Raw genomic sequence first — 27,949 nt, 5'->3', positions numbered from 1 at the left:
GTTCACTGTGGGTCCAGCATGTGTAGGTTGCTGCCGGCACTGTAATGAGCTTCACTGAAAAGGTCACTGACTACACTTTTTCAGCAATAGTGGGGTTTTCTTGCTGGAGGTTGAGTTTGACAATGCAGTTGAGAAGATGGTGCTTAGCTGCTCCAGGATCTGTGTACTGTAAGTAAATATTTTCTCTTCTTATTCCAGTCACGAAAGTCTTGGATTGAGGAATCCTTCTCCAAAAGAGAGTGTGTGAAGTTTATCCCTTCATCTCGGGACCTACATAGGTAAACTGGAATCTGATTGCATTGATGAGCTTCCAGAAAAGTACAGGTTTTTATGATTCTCGGAAGAAAAACAGGATGATTTGTTTAGTTAGTACATAGTTGGATATTATCAGCAGTGGTTGGAAATAACATTTTTCTGAGAGCAAAACTATTTGGCACTCAGCCCTTCCTTCCAGGAATAGAGACTGTGTGGATTCTTTGATAATTTGTTATTTCCTGTTTCTTACAGATGTATTCCCGTATGTCAAGTATGCCAAAACTTGATCAGGTATAATCTATGAATTGTGTGTTTATGTGCGTATTTACACCATCCTCAAACCCACTACATTACCCTCCTACACCCCACCACCTATTCCAATGAAGATCTTGTGTTACTTTTCCCCCCCACACACTTTATTTCATCATTTCCCCTTTTTGCTCTTTTGTTATTTCCCTTGTGTCTTGCCAGATTTAATATTATTGCAAATTTAGTAAAGAACCACTTGTTTAATTTGTCACAAACTGCCTGAAGGAAAGTGAAAAGGCCAATGTCTTTTTATTTTGTTGCTATCCTATATAAAGAAAATAAACGTAATGTATGGAAGTTAGTGTTATCAGCAGTGTAGGAGGTTATGAATGGATGAGAGATGTGTGGGAATTTTGTGGGCTGTAAAATGATAAACACAACCAAACATAGACCCAAGGACAAAGGGAGGTGAAGAGGAAGGGAGTGAGACGGGAAGGGGGACAAACTGCAGCAGCTTAGCTTAAATAGGCCAGGTGGAGGCCTGTTAGGTATCTGTGAATGTTACCCAACAATACCGTGATTTTGGGGTGCTTCACAAGCAAACACCTGCTTTTGATAGCTCAACAGAGTGATAAAATGTAAGTGAATGATGTGCAGGCACAACAATAGAAGTTACACTGAATTTCTGCCACCTCTCACCACCTGCTATACTCAATCACATAATCTTTCAAATGATAGATGTAGTTGTGGCCGCCTGATTGGGGAGCACTCTTGGCAAGAGTCCCTTCCCCCCACATCCCTCTATCCTGGTCCTGGACAGGACCTGGAAGAGGACTGGTCCATAGAGCTCCACACCAAAGCCAGTCCCACGAACGCCTATGGGACCATAGACTTTCAGGACACTGCCACACGTGTATGCCGGGCCAAGGTCTGTGAGACTAGTTTTTTACCACATTTTTATAACTGAACTCCCATTTTCTATAAAATATTTCTCCCAAACTGAAGGTACATGCTTGTCCAGGATTGAATAAGACAGGGATTTGTCTTGTGATTGCTGTGTAAACAAGCTTTGGCATGCTATGATCTAAGATAGCATCTACTCCACTGAACAGTCACACAGTACCTGAGAACAGCAGAAATAGCTTCTCTGTCCCTAAAAGTTCCTTGTTTTTCCTCTCCAGTATGTTCGTGTGGCTGTGGACTCCAAGCCAGAGGTGCTGCTCCAGCTGATGTTGAGGGAGTGGCAGATGGAGAGACCCAAGCTGCTACTGACTGTCCAGGGGGGCTCAGAAAACTTCCCCCTGCCCCTTAAAGTCAAGCAGGCCTTCAGCAAAGGGCTGATCACTGCCGCCCTCAGCACAGGAGCATGGATACTCACTGACGGCATCAATACAGGTAGGTTGATGTACGTTGTTGTAAGATCTGCCTGTGTGGGTCAGAATCACTTATTACTCCTGAACAACACTGGATGCTGTTGTCTAATATGCATCATTATTGTGAAACGGTTAAAGAAACCCTTGTTCCGTCATGCTTGTATGATGTTCAGTTAATTTTAAGTTACATGTACATTTCTGTATGCGATGCTGTTATAATAATAATAATTCCTGATCATTTTCTTGGGCTGTGTGAACTCAAGTAGGTCTGTTCATTGGTAAGGATTTCGGTCCATTCACTCTCAGTGTCCCTGGGTCTACGAGTTATACTCTTGAATTGTTTATTTGCTGTGCATTAAGCTGCTCTTTACATACTCTAGGTGTGTCTAAGTATGTGGGCGAGGCAGTGAAAACATTTGGGGGCCACAACCTGAGGAAGAGAAGCACAGTCGGCATCACACCATGGGGAGTCATTGACAACAACATGGACCTCATAGGCAGAGATGTAAGCTATGACAGCTTATGTCTTGTTGATTTCATCACTTTGACACTGAATATGTGTAAGTATGGTTCTTGACTCTTGATGTGACTTTCACTCACCATGGCTCAGGTGTTCAGGCCCTACCAGCCACTGGGGAACCCTTTGAGCAGGAGGGCCTGTCTTAATGGTTTCCACTCCCACTTTCTGTTGGTGGATGATGGAACGCTGGGAAAACATGGCTGCCAACAAGGCCTCAGGAGGAAGCTGGAGAAACACATCCGTCTACAGAAGATACACCCTCGTGAGTCAGTGTGTGTGTGTGTGTGTGTATTTTTGTGCAATACTTACAGGCAGAGAGAAAAGCTCAGGGGCTCGATGTGACCGACGTTATGTCACCCTCTCCTCCCTTCTTCGTAGGACTGAACCATGGAGTGCCTGTGGTGTGTGTGGTGTTGGAGGGAGGCCCTGCCATTGTGTCCACAGTGTTGGACTATGTTAGCAATGTGCCCCCTGTGCCAGTGTTTGTGTTCGAGGGATCGGGCAGGGCGGCCGACCTGCTCGCCTTCTTACACAAGCAGACTTCTATTGACAGGTATGCATGTCCCTAACTGAATCTACAGAGGTAAGTCTAATGGAGCTACCGTATTGTGTCAACTCAATGTTTGCTTTGATAACGTTGTGACATGTCACAAATATGACTTACACCTTTACTGCATTTCTTTAGGCAGTTGGATGCTGACATTAAAGAGGACTTCCTTGTCAGGATTGGAGATGTGTTTGGAGTAGAGACAGCAGAAGCGTCTCAGCTCTGCACTCTCCTTCTGCAGTGTATGGATCACAGAGAGTCTGTAAGTGAAACACCATTTGGGAATGTTTTATGTTGTGATTCAAAACATGTACTACTCACTACTTCCAATATGTCTTTGAATAACAGATAACCATCTTTGACTCCGAGTCAGAGGACCAAACGGCACCTGATGCAGCCATTTTGACAACTAGTCTCAAGGGTATTCATATTTCTCCTCTTGGTTGTGACAATAGACATCTTTCACTGCAGACATGTCATAGCAGGAAAACTACATCATAATAATAATTGGTAACAGTAATAACTGCTGCATTCTTTGTAGGTTTACAAGTTCCAGGCTTGTTATTGTGCAGGCAGAATTACTGGTGCACTTAAATGGAACAATGGAACAATAATGAATGATAGAAATGGGCTTTTCCTGCTAAAATGTCAGCTGGGAGAAAGGTTTGCTATTGTCTAGGAATGCAGAGGTATATATAGGTTCTGATGTATGTTTTTTGTTCTGCATGATGAACAGGCACCAAGGCCAGTCCTGCAGAGCAGCTGAGTATGGCCCTCGCCTGGGACAGGGCGGACATAGCACAGAAAGATGTCCTGGTGTACGGACAGCATTGGAAGGTAAGACGGACTCAGTGACTCACTATATGTTGTAATTAAACGTTGTTATTGCACATTATATTGTTCATTCTAACGATCCGTAACAGTTGCTGTCTAATCCTAATAATTGTATGCTGTATGCAGGTGGGTTCCTTGGAGCAGGCCATGCTGGATGCTCTGGTGATGGGCCGAGTCAGTTTTGTCAAACTGCTGATTGACCACGGCATGACGATGAGCCACTTCCTTACTGTGGATCGCCTGGAGGAGCTCTATAACACGGTTATTATAATATGTTGAAGTATCTACTGCTTATGTTTGCGACTCTCCATCTCCTTCAGAATGTATTATTTACTCTTCTTCTTGGTCATGAATAGAAGTACAGCATTGACATAAAAAACAACAACATATTACATATATATATTTTTTTATACTTACACTTCACAGTACTTGTGTTTGTCTTGCTGTACCGTTTACTGTTGTGTTTCCCCTTGGCTCGCACTTTAGTATACAAACAGAAGAAATTCAGTTCTTTTGTTTGTGACTCTTGAAGCACAAACTCCAAAACTGTGGCTTTGATTGAAATCACAATAATGCGCTGTAAGTGTTTTGCACCAATAATGTTTTTGTTTCCTGGTCACTTGCATTCAGGGTATTTTCCCAGTTGTTGTTTTAGGATGTTTTGAGATCATAAGACTCTTTGTCATCAGTACATTCACACTTGGCTTTCTCCACAGTGCCTTTATCTTTTGTGTATTAATGCCTGTTTATTTATTCATAACTCTGGGATAATAAGTCCCCCTAAGAAACGAGCTAAGGGTCCCAGGGCTGCTACTGTGTACACAATATGCAACTTTGTTATAAAGTAACCAGTAGATCTTTTATTTTGCTCTGATTTGGCAGCTGTCCCGTTTACTACTCTGTAGGTAATATTTCAAGTTTCTTTCCACAGTCACAGGGGCAGACGGACAGCTTCCTGCACCACCTCGTTGAAGATGCAAAACAGGTGACAAGTGAGAATGAGAACGCCTATGATCATATGGATATTAAATTACACTCTTTACTCAGACATTATTGGCTTTAACTAGTGTTACTATTTTTTTTTTATTTCGTCTTAGTCCTGTGTCAAATCTCCTTGTTAGTGTTAAGCCTATTTAGTCAACTTCATCCTGTTCTTTTTAGTCACGTTTTAAATGACTAAAAGTCTGGACATTTTGGTCTTATCTTAGTCAGAGAAAATGGTAACTTTTTTCAACTATGGTTTTAGTCAAGGAAAACTGTTGACTTTTTAGTCATCAGATTTTACGAAACATTTCAGTCTCGTCGAGCCAAAATATCACCTTGTTTTTTTTCTCCTAAACCCTGTTGTTGTAATTGTTAACTTAAACTTAAAGGAGCAGTTTGTAGGATTTAGTGGAATCTAGCCATGAGGTTGCACATTTGCATGCCTGTCAGACAACTACGGTAGCCTTCAGGTAACCTAAAAACGCCTAAAAACTCTCTTGAGCCAGTGTTTGTCTGGTCTGTGCCACTGTAAAAACACGGCAGTGCATCAACGCAGACTCTGTAAAGAGGACCTGCTATGTAGATATAAAGGACTCTTACTAAGCTAATGAAAACACAACAAAGGTAAGAGAGGTTTTGGTATGTTAGTCACAGTTGGTGTTTAATGACGTCGGTTCCGTCTCGTCACTGTCTCTCATCTTAGTCATGGAAAAAAAAGGTAGTCGACGAAGATATTTAATCATCGTTTTTGGAATTAATACTAGCTCTTCGCTGGATATTGAGTTGAGCTGCATTTATGTACACTATAGGTATAACTGTAGAAGCCATTTAAACAATTATATAATATATGTGTATTTACTGTATCTGTGTGTGTGTGTGTGTGTGTGTGTGTGAGAGTAGACTTCTCTTCCCATAGGTTACCGTCTCTCTATAATTGACATTGGCCTGGTGATAGAGTACCTCATAGGAGGAGCGTACCGCAGCACCTACACACGGAAACACTTCAGAGCTGCCTACATCAGCCTGCAGGACAAAGTAGCTAGAACTCTTTCTTTCTTTGTCCACTGTGTTTTGATGTCCTTGATGAATGTTGTTTGACTTGTGTTTATTAATTGTAATTATGCTTAACCTTTCTTTCAAATACTGCACTCTCCTCATTGTTGTTTCGGTGTGAGTATAGGAGGGTAGATGGGACAGTTCCACCTCCTTGTCTAAACAGAGATGGGGATTAATACCAATCTCTACCAGGGGCAGGACTCCCCAGGACCTGCAATTCTTTAGAACAGCTCAGCCCTACAAACCCAAGGTGGTGGGGATTTTTGTCAGTATTTTCAGTCATTCAAATACTTCACTCATAATTGAAACTATTCAAATTTAATTAAATTGTTCTGAGAAAGTCTCTAGTCCTGTATAGCCACGCTTTTGTCTCTAGTAGGCACCTTTTGGATCTCTAAGGCAGAGAGAGCTTTGTACAAACATATATTTTTACAATATAATCCCCTTCATAACTTTTTTTCCTTATGGGATCCCTCCTTCTTCATCTCCATTCCTTTGTGGTTTGTTTTGTCCATACCTCTAACTTCCCCATCTAGGAGCAGGATGTGTCACCCGGGAGCAGTCGAGAGATCACGCCGAGCCCTGGCCTTGGTGATGCTCCACTGCTGGTTCCCTTCAACTTCAACGACCTGTTCGTGTGGGCCATTCTTCATCAGCGTCAGCAGATGGCACTGTTCCTGTGGCAGCACGGCGAGGACGCGCTGGCACGTGCGACAGTGGCTTGTAAGCTTTACCGCTCCATGGCCTTTGAGGCACGGCAGAGCAGTATGGACGACCACATTTCAGAGCGATTCAAGACACATTCACTGTGAGTGTGTGGTAGTGTGTGTGTGAGTGTTGTCTGTACTCAACCTACTAGGACAATTGCAACATAATAAAGTTTGTAGTAGCATGATTAAAGACCCAGTCGGTAATCATTTAAATTACGAGTTTGTGTATTAAAAGATCCTTAAATGGCGCATAACGCAGGATATCCCGTCTTTGTGTCTTAGTGAGTTTGGTCAGCTGGCGGTGGACTTGTTAGACTGTGCATTTCGCCAGAATGGGCAGATGGCCATGAAGCTGTTGACTTCAGAGATGGAGGTATGGAGTCACTTCACCTGTCTGCAGATGGCTGTCTCCTCATGTCACCGACCGTTCGTCTCACACTCCTGCACTCAGACCCTCCTCACAGATCTCTGGACCGGTCCGCTCAACATGAGAAAAAACTCCTTCGTGAAGGTAAACATTGTGAACATCGCAAGAGTCAGATTAACCAGAGAAAATTCATATTATGTTTAAAATCATACACCTCTTAAGTCTCTGATTGTAAATGTCATAACAAAGATGTTCTTGTCTTAGTGTAGGAGGTATTTTCATCACTATAAAGAGTAATTCATATAAATACAAATGCATGAACATACATCTCAGTGGGACATCACTCCTAGCGGTCCTTTGACATTACAATGACTAATTTCATTAATTGTTAATTAAAAAACTATTGCTTCACTAAGCTTAATTTGGAGGCATTGTTTCCTGATGTTCCTGGATAGTTGTACAAGCGTACATGATACACTTGTTATCTCTATGTTTCAGATCATTTTGAGCCTTCTTCTGCCCCCTGCCATCTTGCTACTGGAGTTTAAAAGCAAAGCTGAAATGTGTCATGTACCACAGTCCCATGAGGCAATGCTGTTTGGACTTGAGTCTGTGAAGTCTCCACCGGCTGACGAGGTAACTGATCACACGGTAAGATACCAGTAGTGTACTTATCCAGCACTGTTTTCAAACTGTAACCCACATCCTAATAGCTTATTGTACCTCTTGTCTTCCATTCTCTTCTCCTACTCTACTCTGCTCTACTCTGCTCTACTCTCACAGGGCAGTCAGGACGCAGAGCGAGGCCTGTCGTTCCATGACAGATGTTTTGGTCACTTGTCAGAAACTGTGTCCTCCACCACGGTGACGTGTCTTTCCTGGATCACAAGACTTTATGACTTCTACACAGCTCCTGTTGTCAAGTTTTGGTTTCACACAGTAGGTGGTGTCCATGTTGTAATACTTGTGGAAACAATTTAAATATTTCTCTTTTTTGTTAACAGAGGATTTCCTTCTTGTTTGATGCAGCATGTATAACATTTAATGTACATTTTTCTATGTTTCCACGTTTTTTTTAACTGTCCCTGTTTCCATTTTAGATGTCCTACTTGGCCTTTCTGATGTTATTCTCCTACGTCATCCTGGTGGAGATGCAGGATCAACCCAGTGTTCAGGAGTGGCTGGTCATAGCGTACATCTTGTCCACTGCAGTGGAGAAAACCAGAGAGGTGAGAGAGCCAGCAGAGAGACATGTTCTCTACTTTATTTCCATTCTCTCCGTTATAATTCTGTAACTATTTAGATGCATTGGTGATACATTTTCTACTGAGGGTATTCCTAAAAAAGTGTCATATTGAAGACTAAATAAAAGTAGATAGATCAACACAGCTCAATACTACTTCACAAAAGAATATCCAAATATGTAACTCTTAATTAGGTACTCATGTCTGAGCCGAGGAAGCTGAGCCAGAAGCTGAAGATTTGGTTCTCAGAGTACTGGAACGTATCAGATGTCATTGCCATCCTCCTCTTCCTGGCTGGATTGACGCTGCGTTGGCATGCTGACCCCTACCGGACGGCAGGACGGATCAGTTACTGTCTGGACATCATCTTCTGGTTCATCAGGGTGCTGGATCTGCTGGCTGTCAACCAGCATGCTGGCCCTTACCTCACCATGATCACTAAGATGGTGGGTAGAGACTGTAACCTACTTGTTGGAGAGGAAGAAAGTGGAAATGAGTTTTTAAAAATGTTTTAGTCACCCCCTCTTGTCTCTCTCTGTCTGCTCAGACCAGTAACATGTTCTTCATAGTGGTGATGATGGCAATAGTGCTGCTGAGCTTCGGGGTGTCCAGGAAGGCCATCCTGTCGCCAGATGAGGACCCATCCTGGAGCCTAGCTCGAGACATAGTCTTCCAGCCCTACTGGATGATCTACGGAGAGGTCTACGCAACCGAGATAGACCGTGAGCGGTTCAAGAGCAACACAAGATACTTATTTACCAGTTTTGATTTAAAGCAGTCGATGACTTTGGTGTAGCCTTGAGTTTCTTAGTTGAGGTGCTTAATGTCAGATTAACTTGCCACTTGTCCTTTGCAACATGATGACACGCGCATACAGATCAGGTGATGTTTAACTTAAAAGCAAAGTGAATCATGGAACTTAACGAAATTCTGCTTATTCAGTCATTCTCACCCATTTTCAAGTGATGAAGATGCCAAAGGCTGTGAAGCAATTCCAAATTAATAATTTTTCTGTTTTTAGATGAGGTTTTTTCTCCATGCCATTTATCAGTTCTGGGTATTATATGCCTTAAGCGTCTGTGACATTGGTAACAGCATATGAAATACCCGTGACAGTTTGCATTGTATTCCCACTGTTAATGTTGGTATTGATTGTTGCTAGTGTAAAGTGTGTTGTGTGTGTGTTTGGGTGTCTTAACAGCATGTGACGACGGTCATCCGTGTCCTCCCGCTTCCTTTCTGACGCCATTCCTCCAGGCTGTCTATATGTTCTTCCAGTATATCATCATGGTCAACATTCTCATCGCATTTTTTAAGTGAGCATGTTTATAAAGCAAATTCCAAATTACACTTTTACAGTGTAGGACCCTAAAATAAAAAAAAGTACTTTTATTTAAATGAATGTTGTCCTCTCAATAACAGCAACATCTACTTTGACATGGCATCAACCTCCAATAAGCTGTGGAAGTACAACCGCTATCGCTACATAATGACCTACCAGGAGAGGCCGTGGCTGCCTCCGCCGCTTATCCTCCTCAGTCACATGACCTTAGGTTTGAGAGCCATCTACAGGAGATTTATTGGGGATGCTGAGCGGGAGGAGAGAGGCTCTGGACTTAGTGAGTACCGCAGTGTGTATGTGTGTGGAAATAGTCATTCCACAGCATGTGTCTTTGTATTCAGTCTCTTCTCCTGTCGTACCTGTCTTTACCAGAGCTCTACCTGGGCCACGAGGATCTTAAGAGGCTCCATGAGTTTGAGGAGAAATGTGTACAGGCCTACTTCCATGAGAAGAGTGAAGTTCTCCACAGCAGTCAAATTAACAGGATCAGAGCCACATCTGAGAGGTCTGATTGATATTATAAATTATTGTTTTTTAGCAGGAGTGTACGATGTGGAGTTAAAGGGACTCTGCTTAATTTACGTTATGTGAGAGGATGACCTTCCGGCTCTTGTGTTCCCTATCAGGGCAAAATTACAATTGACAGCTACTTTACTGGCCTTTTGGATTTGTTTCCCTTGGGCCCTTGCAGAAGATGATGCTAGTGCTTTGGATATTTTTGTATATGAATAGTGATGTGGTATTGGAAATGATATCTTTTCTCATATTTTTTGGAGATTGGATTTACATTGTCGCGCAATCCCGCGAGTGTGTATTTCTGTCCTGCTAACACAGGCTTCACTCATATGTCTATATATACATGTGACCCACAATATATTATGTCGTCACTGTGTAAAGTGTCCTGTCAGTGGCTTCGTGTTGTGACAATGGGATGAGTTCACTTTGTTGTCAGCTGTGGGATCTGGTATACGGCAAGAACGTCAAACATGGGCCGCTGTTAATAAAAAGGTGAAAAAACGTGTTTGAAGAGTGTGATTTTTTTATTTTTTTTGTTCTACTAGAGCCGAGGAGATGTGCCTGATGGTGGGGGAGGTCTCAGAGAAGGTCATCTTCATTCAGGATAGCCTGTCGGAGCTGGACTGTCAGCTGGGTCAACTCCAGGACCTGTCGGCTCTGGCCGTGGACACCCTCACTCTGCTCTCTGCTTCTGACAGCCTGCAACAGGAGGAGGCCCGCCTGGCTCAATGTCGACTCATCACAGCATCCCGGCACATCCTCCCTCACAGCTGGACCCTCCCGCACAGAAGTGGAGCCGACTGTGACGTACTTAATATGCGGCGAGTGATGCCCAGGTCGTGTAAAAGTAACCCGCCCTCTGTGCTGGAGGGCTGTAATCTGGTGGCGAGTCGACTGGCATCTCAGGAGGGCAATGTCAGAGCTAAGGGGAGCAGAGGAAGAAGACACAATGAGGATGGAGAGGAAGGAGCAAAGGAGGTACTTACTGTTGTCATTTCATAATCATAACTGTTGTAGTAAGTGAAAGAGAATGAGGATTTAATACCTATCACCATCTTCTCAGCTTCTTCTTCTCGGTAACAATAACGCTAGCACATAATGAATGACTTCTACAGTTTATATTTTACACATTTCTTTCCTTACGATTCACAGTCTGCTACTGTTGATCAGACACCCTGTCAGTCCTGTGGACCGTCCCGCTGTGTGTCTCCTCTTTCTCCCAGAAGCTTGGAGTCACCACATCATAAACTCTTGGCAGGTGAGCCATACTTGTATCCCAGTCAGGAGGGAACTTCTGTGGAAGAGGAGGAAGAAGGAGAAGAAGAAGAAGAAGAGCAAGAGGAGGAAAGGACACATGAACAGCTGTCTAATGTAGAATTATCCAGAGCCTCTTCCAATGCCGTCCTTCTGTCTGAGCCTCGAGACTTCTCTGAGGGTTTGGTAAATCCTGCCTTTTCTCAGGATGATAGCCGACCAAGTTCTCGGTCCAAACCTAACAGCCAATGTGGAAGGTCTGTGAAATCCCCCAGGTGGGCATGTCTGTCCAGCGACCGTCCCTATGGCCACTGCAGATCCCTGTCATCCAGCGTGGAGAATATAACTTTCTCTGGGGCACCCCTCACTCCGATGAGGGGTTCATGTCCTCTGCTTAACGAACCGATGGACAAAGAGAGTTCGTCTGATGAGAGGAGTTTTAGGGACGACACATCGCTTCTGTGCAGCAGGAGCAAAGGTAACGTAGTAGTTTGTAATGCAGGGGTTAGAAAAACTAATTATTTAATACAAACAAACGGTTTAAAACAAAAAAAATAAGCCTTTGGTCATAAATATTTGCGTTAAGCATGCAATTATTGTCAATCTTGATCTCAATTCTGTGTACTATAACTTTTATAAACATTTATAAAAGAGACATGGATTATTTAGATGTACAGAAGCCTTTTTCTCCACGTCTGTCCCTGCATATAATAGAAAAACAAACTATTAACAAATTTAAAAAATCTAGGAGTACTTTATGTCGTATATTTGTATTATCATGCATCCCCATTTTCTAACATATCGTGTGTGTTTTTGTTTCCACAGAGTGGTCCAAGTCCTCTGACTTCACTCAAATCTTAAACAGCAGAGGAAAAAGCCATAACAGGAAGACAGTGAAGATACACGAGAGCAGTCCAGATACTGTAAGATGTTCAGATGTTGAGATTTACTTTATTCATGACATTTCAAATTGTTCTCTATGATGGCTCAGAAATGCACTGCCTATTGCATGGATCATCAAACCCTGCTTATTGTTTTGTTTTATATTCTGTGGAAAAAAGGCAACGCAGTCCAATCTGTCTGATGCCTGCTGGAGACGGTACCGGAGATTGAGAGGAGAGCCTACATGTTGGTCGGCTTCAACCAGTCTCAGTCAGCTCAGTAAGGACTTTAAGATTATTTAAATGAAGCACTTATTAGTTATATTAGTAACACTGTAAACATAGGCCACCCCACGGAACCAGAATGCACAGTGGAACAATGAGGGAAATGACAAGGTGGAGGATGAGCGGATGATAAAGAGCCTGCTGGTTTATCAAAACAAATCCTCTCTGATTTTATCATGTAATCAATCCTGCATATGAATAGATGAACAGTGACATGATCAAATGTGCAATGTATAAGTTACTGACAGTGTACATTTTCTTTAAAGATCTGAATATTGAAAATAACAATTTTGTTTCAGATTTTGAACCAATGGATTTGTTGAAAAAGCCAGTGGTTTCCCATCAGGTAAATCTGTGACAAGATGTGGCAACACACTGTTGTAATTGTGGAAACTTTATAAATATTGATGAAATATAAGATACGTTGAGTGTATAATTTGTCTGAGTGTCTTTGCATTGGCCTTCAGGATGTGTGGAGCCCCACTAACTCAGCATGGAACAGCTGGGCCAGATCAATGAGCCGCAGGTCTTCGTAAGTCTGCCTTTCTTTTGGCCTCCCATAACACGTTCAAAACACTTAAAGATGGTAACAATCAGCTCACATATTTTTCTTTATGACTTTGATACAGTTTACAGAGCGGGATTGCCTCTGAAGGTATTTCTGAACATTGATGCATTTCATATAGAATATGTTTATATAATTAATGAATTTGTTATTGTGAGTTTTCTTTGTCTTTTGTTTTGCTTGCTTCAGCGAAGAGTGCCTCGTTCCAGTCCTCTGAAAATTTGTATCCGCACTATTCAGGTATTGAGATATTATGCAGGAAATTATGATTGATTAATTCTGGCTAACATTTAGTTTTACTCGATTTTAAAAGCTTTTTTATACCTGGATTCATCTATTGTGCATCTGATTTTGTGTTATTACACTTGTATTTTAGCTCTTTCGCTTGTGTGTTAACAGCTATGGAGAGAAACAATCTGATGAGACTGGCTCACACCATTCCCTTCACTCCCGTCTCCATTCTGGGTAACATTTTTGTTTGTTGTCACAGTCAACTTATTTCTTGTGAATTATCATTCCTCCTTCCATTCACTTAAGCTACCGTTTTCCTCATTCTCTGCAGGAGGTGAAGAGGTGAGCATCTACTCTCTGGAGGAAGTGTCCTCTGACGCTGACCCAGAATGTGGCACAGTCTCCTCCTGGTCGTCACGAGGCCTGTCTGCCCTGCTGCAGCCCCTCTCCAGTGAAGAGGGCTCTATGGATGGGGGTCTCCGGCAGGGCTGCAGGGTGCTGTGTACCTGGGCGGAACGGGACGTGCTCAGACCTGGTCTGGTGTACGTGGTCAAAGCCTTCAGGCCGGAGGTGGTCCGTGCCTGGCAGAGGTACTTCCATGGTAGCACGGCACTGCAGCTTTGTTTAAGGGTAAGTGTACCTAAATAGGAACGTGCACATCGGCAGGGAATAGTTGACATTTCTCACCAATTAGCAAAATTTCTCCTATTTTTGCTACATTTTCACAATTTTAAACCTCCTGGACCTTTAGCTTCCTATCGCTTTTAACTTTATGGTCAACCTGTGTTGGATACCCCTGAAGGAGATCCAGCAGCAGAGAGCAGCCCAGAAGATGATGCAAGTGTTCAACGAGGTCAAACCTGATGATATGCATCACTCACCAAGGTGTGTGTTTTCTCTTGTGCATGCATCTGTGTGTGTCTGTGCATGGAATAATGTCTCCCCCCCCCCCCCCCCCCCCACCAGGTTTCTAGATGTAGCGCTGGTCCTCTGGCATTCCAATGGCCAGTGGCTGACTATTGAGAGGTACATGGTCGGAGACTTCAGGAAGTACAACAACAACACTGGAGAAGAGATCACCCCCTGCTGTTCACTGGAAGAAACGCTGCAAGCGTTCTCCCACTGGACATACGAGTACTCATGCAGAGAGCTTCTGGTGCTCGATATACAAGGTAGAGTCCTTTGTGTGTGTTTGCAGCATGCCTGTGTATCTACTTATCTGTTTTTTTATTTCAGTATTTATGTGTTCTTTTCTTGACAGGTGTAGGAGAGGAGCTGACGGATCCAACAGTCATTATGGCAGACGATCAAAGGTAAGTTTCAGAAACCTTTCCCCTCTGATTTTAGAACTTCAAATGATCTCAAATATTGGTAAAACAGATAAACCCCGTTTCTGACCCCGTTGCACTGGTAGTAGGGGTGAGATGCTTTTTGGTCCAGATAACCTCGGAGAAGCTGCCATCAGCGGTTTCCTGCAGAAACATTCTTGCGGTGCCTGCTGCCACAGACTGGGCCTAGCAGGTCAGACATGTTCAGTGTTAACGTGTATGTGCGTGAGAAAGAGAGAGAGAATGTGTGCACATTGTTAAAATATATGAAGAATACAGTTTTTTTTATTTAATTTGTACCCCATAGCGTATACATCGGATTTCTTTTTTTTTTGCGCACGTGTGTATACGCATTTAATTGTATGTCACCTCTGTGTCGTCACTCTGGAGACCAACGTTGGCTCTGAGATAAATCCCCAACAACTTCAAATGAAGACAACACACACCAACAGCCAGCTAATTAAGCTGCGAGTGTTCGTTTATTCCTATAACAACAGTAGTGTTTGAGGCATGGGGGTGGGCCCTGCTTTGTGCGTTGTGCTCCACGGCCTTTGATTACATATTAATCATGTCTTTGTGCTGGCGATGTGCTGCTGAGACATTAGCTTTGATTAGCTATTAATTAACGTCTCTGGGTAGGCACGATACCGGCATCTAGAGGATAACCGCTCGGAAAGAAACTGTGCTCAAAAACAAACAAGCACACAAACACAAACATTCAGACACAGTTGTTTTGATATTTCAAAGGTGCGTTGTGTTTGCTCTTCTTCTTCTTGTGTCCTCTCCAAGATTTCTCCCAACAAATCAAACCAAATTATTAATGTTGGATGCGTGGACTTCCTCCCAAGCCTGTCAGTATTCTCTTTCTTGTGGTAATGACGGTGTTATTGGAGCGACGTGTCGCTTACTGATGTTTCTGTTGTTCAGATTTAAGAAAGAGTCCGGACAGCTGCGAGAACAGTAACGAGGCAGAGCCGACATGGAGGAAAGAAGAACAAGAGGGCGATGAAACCAGCGTGTAACCGTTGACCCAGGAAGTAGGGAAGGACACCGCACATGCACTTTTACCGACACATGTACAGAGACTTGTCTGCTTGAACACACATACATACACATGGTCTCCTAAAATGTGGTCTTTGGTGTCCTGCGTCAGCCCTGATTCCTTTGCAGGGGAAACGGGAAGATAGAAGAGTGAAGTCTTATCACAAGCAGTCTGTGACTGGACACTAGAGATGTTATCACTGTAATTTAAACAAAGGCTTCAATGTATTAAGTAAATACTGTCGGGAGGAAATTCTTTTTTCCCAGATTATTCTTAAAAAATCACTAAACTGTGTTGTATGAATCATAATAGGAAATACAGTAATACAATATTGTTTTTTCAAGACTTTACAAAAGTCTAAATTTCCATTTTCTGTATTATTATTCTGTATATTTTGATATTGAGGCAATGGCAATCACTGTTATGATTAACATGCACCTATACATTATGGATTCATTTAATAAGGATGATATTGTTCCATCTTTGGCTAAAATAAAAAAAGGTAAAATCTAACAATGTATGTGTGAGACAGAAAAACAAGACAGAAATGCACCCATAAAATTTCCTTTATTTTTTTTTCTTCCCACAACAAAATGTCTACAAAAGCGATAAAATATAGAATTTAACAAAAATCACTTCAGACCTTCACATTGTATATACATCTCAAAGGAGGACTCAGTAAGGGCCCTGCATGACTCTGAACTTCAACCCATGCTGATCCATCAAATGGGGGTGTTTGTGGCTCTCCTTAATGCAAATGCACACACAAACACTATTTCATTCTCATGTGAAAATAAAAAAAATCTACAGTAGAGCTGATGGTTTTATAGTCGAGTCAGAGTTCAGAGTCCAGCAGAGTCCCGCTTCTCCAAATGAAAAAAGCATAAAATGTAAAAGCTGTTTGTCAGTGTAATCAAATACACATTTTCCTCGGAGTTCTCCTTTTTTGATTGGTTTCTCAAGTAAATTCACACAGTAAAGCCTCGACGCCCCACTCTGCCAATCCTTCCTCTCCTCACTAGCTATGGCACTTTGAAAACAACAAAAAAAAAGGTCTCATTTTATTGTATTTTTAGATTTGTTTATGTTAGTCCTGTGTAAAAGAGGTTCTGCAGCCCAAGAACCTTTTAGGTTTCGGTTACAGATTGCTACATTTTGTTTTATTTGCTCTTGCTGGGACGCAAAAAGACATTCTAAACAATAAATTAACAATTTTTCAACACTACTCCAATTGCACGCACGTGTAATGCATTAAGAAAGTATACAAAGCATTGGTAGAGCAAACATTTCATTCTCTCTCTCTCTCTCTCTCTCTCTCTCACAGACACTCACACAGGTTTTCTCAGGAAAGGGAGGAGGTTTGGGTTGGAGTGTATTTTACTAAGTGTAGGAAATGCATTTTAAACCAAGTGTATTAAAAATGTTTGCACAAATTGTCTGAGTCGTCACGTATGATGACGTCTAGTTTTGTTGTGCACTTTGCGATGTCATTCTGTGTTGATGGAGCGGTAAAGGCGCATGATGTGTTCAGCCCCTCACACTGAGCAGGCTACTCCATAACATTCAGAATAGATAACCCCCCCCCCCCCCCTCCCCACATCATTCCCTCCCACTGCAGGTATGGGGTCTCTGATCCGGTTCAATAAGGCCAGTTCAGAAAGGGCCGTTCACTAACTGGTCATACGATCTCACACATTCAAAGGTTGAGAAAACAAATAATTTCAAATCGAACAACAACATTTAAATTGGTTGTGTATAAATAAGAGCATTGTATTTAAAAAATCTTCCAGCTCGTGAAAGGAATTTACTTTGAACTGACACAAAATTTGCCCTGAACCCACCGCCCACCTTGCAGATAACCCCTCCCTCCCACGAAACTCACAATATCATGAGAAGAAAAAAACACAAATAAGCCCCAAATGTTTCATTGCAATGAAACGTCATGCAAATAGAACAGAACAACAATAGGCTAATAGTAATAGAAGAATAGTAGTCATAATAAGAACAATAATAATAGTAAATAGTAATAAAATAAAAAATAATCTTACAATGCAAACATGACAGTAGTAAATGCTTCCAGTTCTTATTGCTACAGTATCTTACTTACAGTGTTGCGTTGCCACTCGTTCTTGCCAGCACATCCCCTCTCATAACCCCATCCCATCCCTCTGATTCACAGTCTAACAAGGGAAAATAATAGCGTCACACATAAAAACTTCATATTCAGAGTTGGAATTCACTGTCCCAGGGATGTTGTGTTGGCGCTTGATTCATAGCGTACCAGTGGACTTCCCTCGCTGTCCCAAAAGCAGCAAAATAAGCAGTAAACACGATTGTACAGTGGTGACAAGAGCACACTGACATACACTAAATATATTTTTTGTTTTTCTTCATGTGCTACGTAACAATGCTTGTCATATAGTCTGGGCTCTAAAGAGATTTGGACAGTGAATTCATGCTCTATACACACATACACACACTTATCAAAGCCTTGTCTGGGCAGATTCCTTTGCCAGCATACCTTGCGGGCGTATGACATTTTTATCCTAAAAAGTCATTCTTTTATAATTACATTTTTTTCTTGTAAATTTGCAAAAATATTAAACCCTCTTTTAATGCAAAGTCAGAAAAAGAGCTTTTCCCTGAGAGATGCTGTGTAGTGCATCGAGCCTTAATGAGCAAGTGATTGTCTTAAGAGTCACTGGCCTCTGATCTGGGGTCGGGTCAGGGGTCAAGGGAAGGATCCTGTGAATGGATCAGATGGATGTGAGCACATCACTAATGTTTAACATAGACACTTGTTTCCCAATGCTGCCGACGTTGTTTTGTTCACTATATGGAAAAAACATGTAAGGATGCAAATGGTAATGTTCAAGTGTTTTAATGTCAATGAATGCGTAACGAGTCTGATTGTGTCTGTGCTCTGTGAGCTAGTTGAAGATTTGGCCACTGTGCGATGATCATTTGCAAACAACAGATAACTTAAAGCAGATCTTCACTTTTAGTGCTTAAATAACTCTAGATCAGAGTCCACTAATCATAGTAATTAAATTAAAGGTAAGTGCTGTCTTAGATCAGCTAGAAGTTCCACTAACAGGTATTTAGGGAACAAACTGTAACAAGCTGATCAATGTGCTGTAGTCATTGTGTAGTGGGTCACTTATTTTGGTAAATAGCTCACTTTAAAGGAAGCTTTTTAGTAGACTGAATGCAGAATTGCAAATAGACTGTGATGAGAACATCCTTAGAAGGTATAACTGCCTAGTAGAATGAGTGTGACTTTACACAGTGGCCAAATACTAATCAACACAACATTAAGAAAAAGAAAAAGCAACTAAAATGTCAATCTGTAAGTGCTAATGATTATGGAGTGACGAACAAAAAAAGCAAAAAAGTGATTGTCTATCACAGCTTACTGTGTGAATTGTCAATGTAATATTGCAGCTTTAAGTGTTAAAGATCATTGTAGGCTAATCTGTATTTCTTCACATCTGTCAGTCAGTGCTCTGTGCTATTTCCTAACCCCAGATCATATTGTGTCACATTGAAAACAATGCAGAGTCTGTGGTTGAATGAGATGATTGTTCGACATAATTAATGATCAGGAGTCAAATGTAGTGCATTCTAGTTCAAACTGCTACCCTGTTCTGAACAGCTGGAAATAGGAAGAGGAGGAAAGGAGAGAAGTAAGATCAGAAAGGCAGTGTGAAAGTTATTGCTCTTTAGAGAAAAGGGTCCTTCATATTCACAGCCTGGAGGGATTGACGTCCATAGACTGAATTGTGCAAATAGTAATGGGAGGGATGAGGGCATACAGCACTCATACAGGTTTATGAAGATTGGAACGTTATCAGCTAATGAACTCTAGTTTGATTTTGTCTTCTTTTGTTTGGTGGAATTTTTATCCTCCACTTCTTCATTGTGATTTCTATCCACTTTTGTCTGCGGAAATCTCATGTCAAGGCCCTAATACATCGGCAATAAAGGGCAGGATGAGGGGAATTTGGGAAGAGGTGGGGTTTAATATGAGGTCCTAGTTTCTGATTGGTTATTTCTGGTTGATTGTTCGAAAGCAGTCCAGCATTTAATTGGACGTAATTATTGCAGCGAGAGGAAAATGATTGATAAGATGGCAAATCTGCCAGATTCTTTTTTTTTTTGGAAAATAGAATATTTATGTATATATCTTCACCTTGAAAAGTAGTAGCCATTATTTTCTTTTTAAATCCTTCATATGCTCTCTTTACATTTCTATAAGTTCTCATTAGAAGGATGCAGTACCTTCTTTACATATGAACAAAATCCAGACAAGGCTTCTATATATCAACAAAACCCGAATCGATTCCCGGTTTTACCCAATATTCTTTTACAAGTCTGAACTTTACAAATTCTGTACACAAAAATCTATCAAATAAAACAAAAACACATAGACAAGGTATAGTCAGCCACAGTGGACTGCTGTATATTTAAATTAGGACTAACTTATTTTAACAGAACAAGAAGTAATACTGGAATCCGCTCTGCACTAGAAGAATATCTACAATAGCTTTTCTAAATCCACAGTTCCCTTCCCCATTCAGCTTCTTCAACTTCACAACTTATTCATGTGAAAAAACAAAAAAAATTAAACAAACCAAAAAGATTTTTTTTTCAAAGTTAAAACAAATTAACTTACCCATTTCTTTTAAAGATTGACAGCTTAAAATTGTTCCTAGATGTTTTAAAGTCTGTACATTTTCTGGTCAGTCAGTTCAGTTCAGAAGACGGGAGGAAGCCTCACTTGCGTTGCGGCTTGGGGTGAGTTTCATTTATATATACATTCTTCAGACTGTATCGGTGAACAGGATGGGATAAGTGCTTGACATTCCTAGTATTGTTGGCGGTAACTGTAAGTTTCTGGCAGATGATTCCTCACCCCCCAGCCCGAAATGAGGCTCGGGGAGCGCAGGAATATGTGTTTGCCACGATGATGACATAGTTGACACTGCTGCTGTCGTCTCGTCAGACGTGGCTGTCTTCTTATTTTCTTGGTCCTCCGCTGATGCTGTTTGTTGCATTGGGACCACAGGCAGTCACTTGGGCATGGCCATGGCAGAGTTGGGGTCGGGGTTGAAGAGTTCTTTGTAGAGCGGAGGGAAGAGGACGTTGACTGTTTCTGGGTGTAACTGCTGGAAGGCCTGAAGTTCCTCGGTGTGGAGCGTGCACAGGGCTGACAACGTCGGGATTCGGCTGATCAGCTATCGACGAGAAAGAACAAGGAAATTTAGACGGATAAACTACAGACAGGGACAAGGTTAGAAGCGAGTTTATGTTTTGTTTTTTCACATTGCTCCACCTCTCCTTCAAGCTAGAGGAGCTGTTGTCTGTGCAAGGACAGTGCCTCTGGGGCTACCTTGATATGATTTATTACACTAAAAAGGCTTGGCCTACCTTAGCCAATGCGTCTTCATCCATGTGGTTCTTCTGCATAATGTGCTGCAGAGCAAAGTAGATCTTCTCCTGGAGCTTCTGGACTTTCCGAGGTTCCATCAGCCACGGTCGATCTAAGTAGGAAAAAGGAAGTGTTTATTTTTTCTTTAATGCTAACAATTTGGAGTTGACGTGATGATTGGACAGATGTTCATGGAGTTGATATGGCTCAGAGGTAGAACTACATATTTTTAATTACTTAAACTGTGCTGCTTGGTACTGACATATGGAAACAGAATGACTATTTTGTTTTGCATTCTGCTTAGTGCTTTGCTTTTGTGCATGCACGGTATTATAATAATATTAAGGGATGTGCACTGACCTGTGGAAATTAGTACGGCTGCTGAGAACAGAGCGATCTCCTCCTCTGTCAGCTGCAGTGCACACAAACTCTTGGCAAAGTCAAACACCGCACTCACTAAGTCATCACAACCTTGGAGGCAAACACGGAGAAGAGGGCAGAGAAGGGCAGAGAAAAAAAGAGATTTTCATTACATTTATTCCGGTCATGTATGCGATGATGAGCAAAAATACCTCACAGGGTAGAGGATTCTTTTTTCATTTCATTTTTTGCCATTTCCCCTTTTTTATTTTTATTTTGACCGGCCTTTTCCCTCATTCATACCATTGAAATGCACAGGTAATAATGTCTTACCTAGAGCTTTGAACATCTGCATGCCTCCGTACTTCCCTTCAAATAGCACAGTGTTGTTGAGAGGGTTGAACGCCCTGCACATCCGCACCAAGACTACCTCCAAACAACCTGGATGAACCATGGAGACAGATTGTGATGATTTTCAAGCTGATCTAACAAGCAGATTGAACTACATTTTCTGACCTTTAACATGACAAAGAGATATCCCCGACCAGTCATTGTTAGTCCAATCAACTCACCTGACTTGAGCAGGAGGATCTGGTCGTTCTGGCACAGTTCCATGAACCCTGAGATGCGCTTGGCGAACTCCACCACGTACTGGATTGCATGGGTGATCTGGATGGCACACTGCTGCCACAACGCGTCCCGAGGCTAGAACCAAACACACCCAGTTTAGAGGTTTGTGTTCCGTACTGATGTGGTTACAGGATGTTCATGTCAGTAAATTAACTTGCCATCCTTCTTGAGGACTTTTTACAATTTTGTGTGCTTTGCCAGATATGCAGTATGTCTGTCTTTGGACACTACAACTTTAGATGTGAAGCTGAGCTCAAAATAAAAGGCCTAGTTTGAAGGTGGGTGTGGTCTGTTGAACTGTATTTGGATTCAAAATAAGATCTCACCTTGCTCTGGTACATCTTGACCTCTTCATAGGAGTGTGTCTGCCAGGCTAACTGCTGCAGCTCCTCTGTTGTGTACTGACATGTCTCCAAGTGGGACTTGATGATATTCTGAGCAATACGGTCTGGAAGAGAAGATTGTTTTGTTTATTCATTTATTTATTCCCGAACAGTATGGTCATTCATTTATACATTTGATACAGCGGTATGTGACTTGTGTTTGGGTGGGGCAAGCAGGGCTGTAATGTACTAAACAAATGTGTATTGTGCACTTTATACTGTACTGTGATCTCTATATAACGAAAGTTTAGAGGAAAATTAATAAGGCATATTTCATCGCTACCCATTTACTGCTTAATTTAACATTCCCTTGGATTTGTGTTAAATCCTTAATTTTAACTTAATCTTAACTTATGCTACATACAGTAATGTGACACCTTGTCAGCTCGCTGTGTAAGTCTGTCTGATCTCCTGTTCGGCCCTTAGATTAGCACTCTGACTCTCTACTAGAACTACTCTTTGGGTTCTTTTCCACGTGGATAATTTAAGTAGATTTTAAATGATGACCCATTTGACGGCGTCTGTCTTGAAAACAGAGCAAAATATAATGCAGTCTTTACCCAGCTCTCCCATGCTGACGTTATTGGGTCCCAGCTGACTGTCCTGGTAGCCTCCGTAGCTGAACAGGTTGGGCACTGGCGTCAGGTCATACACCGGCTCCTGCTTAATGTGCTTCATGCCCGACATGTCCAAACCTGACTGGTCTGGAGACGGCTGGGTGGAATCTATCCCATAGTATCCCCCTGGGACAACGCCTCCGTTACCGTGGCCAGCCTTGGGCAGCTCAATGACGTGGCCATTCGCATAGGTGCCCCCAATCTCATGGTTAAGGGTGGACAGTCCGTTGGTCAGGCTGGACGAGTAAACACGTGCTAGAGCTTCCGCTTCGCCTGTCTGCTGCTGCTGCTGCTCCAGCAGTCGCGCCTGGTGCTTCTGGACCTCTGCATATAGGCTGTCCCGTTGCTTCTTGGACATGCGGCCAAACTTTACAGCTGTTCGGGAGGAAAAACAAGGAGAGGAAACGAAATGTTTAAAACAAACTCTCACAACCTTTTAGATTCTTCAGGTGGTATAAATCCGTAAGAAACAAACTAGTTTAAAGCTAATTTTGCAGAACAGCATATTAAGTGTGCATGTATCTGTGTGTACCACACGTATGACAATTCAATGATGATTTCTTCTGTATAAACACAGATAGAGATACTGCTATACTGGGCCTCACCATCTCTGGACATTCCTAGGGCGAGACATTTCTGCAGGCGGCAGTGTTGGCAGCGGTTGCGGTTTGTTCTGTCGATGAGGCAGTTCCTCTGGCGGGGGCAGGAGTAGGCTGCATTGTTCTGCTGACTTCGTCTGAAGAAACCCTGGTCACATGTCAACAAAGAGCATGAATAAAGACGTACAGGTACCCGAAGAGCAGAGAATGTGCTTGATTGAGTGCACAATTTCTGAGCACAAACAAAACAAAACGGGCTTTGATGAAGCAGTGCATTAAGTCTCACCTTACATCCCTCACACGTAATCACTCCGTAGTGGATACCTGATGATTTGTCCCCGCATATTTTGCAAGGTATGACTTCGATTTGAGCTGCAAGTGAAAAAGAAAGCAGAAAAGACATGCATTACAAAAGAAAGTTTGAAACGCAACATTTGTTTCACAATATTAAGAGCGACACCTGATTCAGTAGCCTCACAGATTTTTAGAGCTCAGCTGGTCTTCTAATTTAAGGCACATAACCTGGTTGGCTGTAGGACCTGATTGAGGTCTCAGTGTGTGTACGCGCATGCGTACAGTATGTGTGCCACTTCGACTTCACAAGGGCGCAGTGACATCTGGACAGTCTGTATGTCCTCTGTATGAGTTTTTTAATGACTGGGACATTGAGGACTGCATACACACACGCATAAATGACGGTATTAATTGTGTATGTGGATTCTTTTGAAGGAGAAGACCCCTGCATGCTTGAAGGAGAGACCCCTGCAGATTAGAAAGGTTGCCCATAATGAGAAAACGGGTTACACCACTGAAGGACCACGCTTGCTCTTCAACTCTCCTTTTTGTCTCACACACACACACACACACGCACACACACACACACACACACACATAGTTCTCCAACCTTTTAAGTAATGCATTTAGTGTTTAGCTTTGTCTTGATCTACAAATGTTCACATTTACTGTAATTACTTTTCATTTGCGTTGTTACTCACTGTGTATTGGCAGCTCCATGTACAGTCACAGCCCAAAGGCACAGAATATGAACAAAAAGTGTCTCAACGTAACATGCAGAGGCACCTATTACTGGTGTCTTTGGGCTCATCCATAATATGTGGAAAGAGAGAGCCACAGTTTCTTAAGAGATATGAGGTGGATGTAGAGGTAGGCAGGTATGTCTGCTGAGATGGCACACCGTCTATAAAGAGATTAGACAGCCTATCTAATCCTAAATTATTTCCCGACGAGCTGGCTCCCTCCTCTGATGAGCATAAGCTTAGCCACAGCTGAAATAGCCATTCACATGTAATCTCTCTGCATAGTCTCATCTGTAGGAAATTCTGTACGTTTTATGAACGTTCTGAAAAGTTCAGAAATAGACAAAGTCACCAAGCAGAAGTGAACATACACGTTTTGCAGTTTTATATTACGCGTTTAAAGTGTAGCTTGAGTTGGTGCTTCAGAGGTGTGTATTTGCAGAGAAGAAGTGTGTTTGTTTCCCTGTATGTCTGAGTGTGTCTCTTGAGTGTATGTGCGTGCATACTGAAGTGTAATTGTAGAAGTTGTATCCGTTTCTTTTTGTGCATTTGAGCAAGTGTAATTGTTCCGGTTTGAAAGTATGAAGTGTGTGTACTACACAGGTATACAGTATGTGGAGGAATGTGTGTGCAGTATACAGTATATAATTGGATAATCCCATATGAGGATCAATGAAGACAGTTCTGTTTGTCTAAGCGAGTGAACAGGAATAGACAGTCACTGCTATCAGTACACTCTACCTGCACTTCAAGATTGACTGCTTCAAATTTAAAGTATCATTAAATCCCTGACACTGTTGGACAACACGGGTTAAGAAAAGTCAATAATGAGATAATGATGGAACAGTTATAGAAACAAGTAACCTAACAGATCCACAAGGTAACATGCTCATGTAGTCATTCATTTGTTTGTCCTCTCTGTATTCATTCACTTGCTTAATGGCCTCCTTGTGGCCATCATGAGACATAAACATGTCTACAAACTACAAACTGACCTCCAGTCTGACGTGATCCTGGACTATGCACCGTCCTTCAGGCCTATTGCATTATGCTTTGTTATAGTTATCTTTATAGTGTCATTTAAGATGTGAATGGGCCTTCCCCCTCTTTATTTGTCTCTTGTGAAATTATAATTTACGTGTAGTACCTCAACAATAGACTATTGTGTCCCTTCACAGTAGACTGTCTGTGGATAAATGACCTATGGACGGAACAACGCGCTGTTTTACTGTGTGCTTGAGGTGGCGTAGCTTATGCAGTGAGTTCTGGTGCGGCACAAAACGTGACCCATTTCCACCAATTCTTGGCCAACTGGCTCCAAACTGGGTCAGAGTGGCGCACTGGACTGGGACGCCACACAGACTACACATATACAGAGCTGTCAATGACTGCGGCCTGAAAAAACGCTATTTATAGTCTGAAAAACAGGTCAGTTGCGCCCAGGACACGGCTGTTATCAACAGACCACATATGAGCTATGAACAGACAACGATGCATCACTGTACGCTTTAGAGTTGTGACTGTTTATCACATACTTTAGGACAAACTTTTTGATTAAATTGTCAATCATGAAACAAGTGAATCTCTTTGGGTTTAGATAAAGCTGAATGTGTTTAGCCCACACCTGCTGCTGCTTTGGTGTGGATATACATACTTATTGTTTCTGTTGATTTTTTTTTTTTAGAAAAAGCTCTTTATGTTTTTAGAGGAGTGTGTGTTTACTGTTTCTCTCCAGTGATTACATTATATCGTCACTGTATTTCTTTTTCACCCCATGGGCGATTGTACTCGTCTTTGTCATATAATTATGCCCAAAGGAGCAAGTGCGTGTGGGCATGTGCATTGTTTTAATGTGTGTTTCCGAGAGGGTCTGAGTGAGCGTTTCACTGGTAAAAAAAGACGCAGAGAAAGATAAAGTATGCGTACATGTCTATGTGTGTTTGACAAAAAGTGTTTGTGAATATGTGTGTGTGGGTGTGTGCTAGCATTGTTGAGCGTACGTTGTGCTCATTGCCAGCAGGGACTGTCAGGTAGGATATCGGGAGACGGTCATGACAGCATTGCTGTTGCCAGGGTGACCACCCACTCGCTGCAGTCGTCTGGCTGTCACAGCGATAATGTGCTAAGCTGTCACACTCTTAAAGGAAGTGATGTCATCGGTGTGTGTGGAGCCAACTCATTCTATCGTCAGTGTTCATCCTGTCGCCCTCTCTCAGCGGCGGAGGCTTTGTGAATTGTTTACCAAAGGACTCCCACTTCCATATCCAGTCAACAATACATGCTTGCTGCCTTGTTACACTTCAGCTGTGGATTACGGCAGCATTAAGACGTGTTATCTGTCGGGTGTTTCGAAGAGGCTGTGTTGTCATTGTTTTCAAAGTTAGGATGCGTGATAATGGTTTTTTCGGGGGGTATTTGTTTTCATGGTTTTACATTACAGAAGCAATCTTACAGCTTCAAAGCTTTAGAAAAAGTGAACTTCTAAAATAGAGTAGCACTTGCAGAGAAAGGTCTCTAATGCAGCTATTCCCCTAACCTCTCTTGACGGGCATCCGTTTCCAAACAAAACCATAGTGGAAAAAAAAAAACCCACTTCTTTTTTTCCCCAACATCATTTTGCTCTTAGCTACATGTCTTTCACAGGGGTGGGAGGGCCTTCTTTCCAACCTGAGTTGACTCAGTCTGAGCTGAGTGAATGACAGCGTCCTCTGCTAACGGGAGCACGAGTGTTATCCCGAGGTTATTATGTAAGAGCGGGACTACAACACTGGCGATTCCTCAGCTAAGAGGAGGATCAGGCCCGCACAATCTCTTGAGGGAGAAAAAAGATGGAGAGAACTAACAAGAGATGAATTTCACAAAGAACTGAGGTAGTCGTAGTGTGCGCTACATGTATTGCACTACAGTGAGAGTTTGCAGACGTGCGTGTGTGTGTGTGTAGCGGATTGTGGCCATGAGGGCTGTATTGCGCTGGCACGTGTGTTATGATAATTGATTTTTAATGAAGTGAGGATCTCATGTGTATTTCCTGAGCTGGCCCTGTCTCTAAATATAGTCCTAATTATCTACATTGCACTGCAGAAAAAAAAAGCAGCAGCCTAGCACCAATATTTTAATGATAATTCATCTAAAGACGCATAAGGGTTACACACAAATGACCGTTTTAAAGGGCAGTTCTCCCCATTTATGATGACAATGTAACAGCAAATCATTGCCACTAGGTGCTGCTATACATGTTGAGCTTACATGTGTGTTTGTGTGCATGTGTGTGTGTTTCAAGATGGACAGACTGGCAATGCATGTTTCATT

At 42.2% G+C, this 27,949-nt stretch overlaps 2 protein-coding genes across 2 annotated transcripts; one reads left to right on the top strand and one right to left on the bottom strand.

Moving 5' to 3' along the window:
• Positions 1-13: 13 nt before the first annotated feature.
• trpm6 (transient receptor potential cation channel, subfamily M, member 6) lies at positions 14-17,049 on the top strand. The gene is made up of 40 exons (XM_079160747.1): positions 14-62; positions 199-278; positions 508-546; positions 1,243-1,432; positions 1,686-1,899; positions 2,258-2,382; positions 2,488-2,659; positions 2,776-2,950; positions 3,083-3,206; positions 3,293-3,365; positions 3,681-3,781; positions 3,905-4,039; positions 4,710-4,763; positions 5,663-5,797; positions 5,943-6,068; positions 6,355-6,626; positions 6,811-7,039; positions 7,394-7,546; positions 7,679-7,834; positions 7,996-8,124; positions 8,334-8,585; positions 8,687-8,861; positions 9,341-9,455; positions 9,562-9,758; positions 9,854-9,986; positions 10,543-10,975; positions 11,150-11,729; positions 12,077-12,174; positions 12,313-12,412; positions 12,717-12,763; positions 12,885-12,949; positions 13,047-13,072; positions 13,172-13,222; positions 13,382-13,447; positions 13,545-13,843; positions 14,016-14,098; positions 14,180-14,385; positions 14,475-14,526; positions 14,628-14,734; positions 15,469-17,049. The coding sequence occupies exons 1-40, from the start codon at positions 45-47 to the stop codon at positions 15,561-15,563; spliced, it is 5,880 nt and encodes a 1,959-aa protein (XP_079016873.1). The 5' UTR covers positions 14-44; the 3' UTR covers positions 15,564-17,049.
• A 3,606-nt stretch (positions 17,050-20,655) lies between these two features.
• rorb (RAR-related orphan receptor B) lies at positions 20,656-24,617 on the bottom strand (the record flags this gene model as incomplete). Its single annotated transcript, XM_079161840.1, has 10 exons — positions 20,656-20,820; positions 21,014-21,126; positions 21,375-21,485; positions 21,708-21,815; positions 21,947-22,079; positions 22,331-22,452; positions 22,948-23,379; positions 23,610-23,751; positions 23,890-23,975; positions 24,599-24,617. The coding sequence occupies 10 exons, from the start codon at positions 24,615-24,617 to the stop codon at positions 20,656-20,658; spliced, it is 1,431 nt and encodes a 476-aa protein (XP_079017966.1).
• Positions 24,618-27,949: the final 3,332 nt, after the last annotated feature.

Source organism: Pholis gunnellus (genome assembly GCF_910591455.1).
Source record: "Pholis gunnellus genome assembly, chromosome: 6".
In the NCBI taxonomy this organism is placed as follows: domain Eukaryota; kingdom Metazoa; phylum Chordata; class Actinopteri; order Perciformes; family Pholidae; genus Pholis; species Pholis gunnellus.
This window is presented reverse-complemented; position numbering and strand designations above follow the sequence as displayed.

What these genes read in the sequence shown, in the direction of transcription:
- trpm6 (XM_079160747.1), top strand. An exon ending in TCATCTCGGGACCTACATAG is followed by an intron (nt 279 to 507) that starts GTAAACTGGAAT and finishes TGTTTCTTACAG; the next exon opens with ATGTATTCCCGTATGTCAAG. An exon ending in TCGTTGAAGATGCAAAACAG is followed by an intron (nt 4,764 to 5,662) that starts GTGACAAGTGAG and finishes GTGTGAGAGTAG; the next exon opens with ACTTCTCTTCCCATAGGTTA.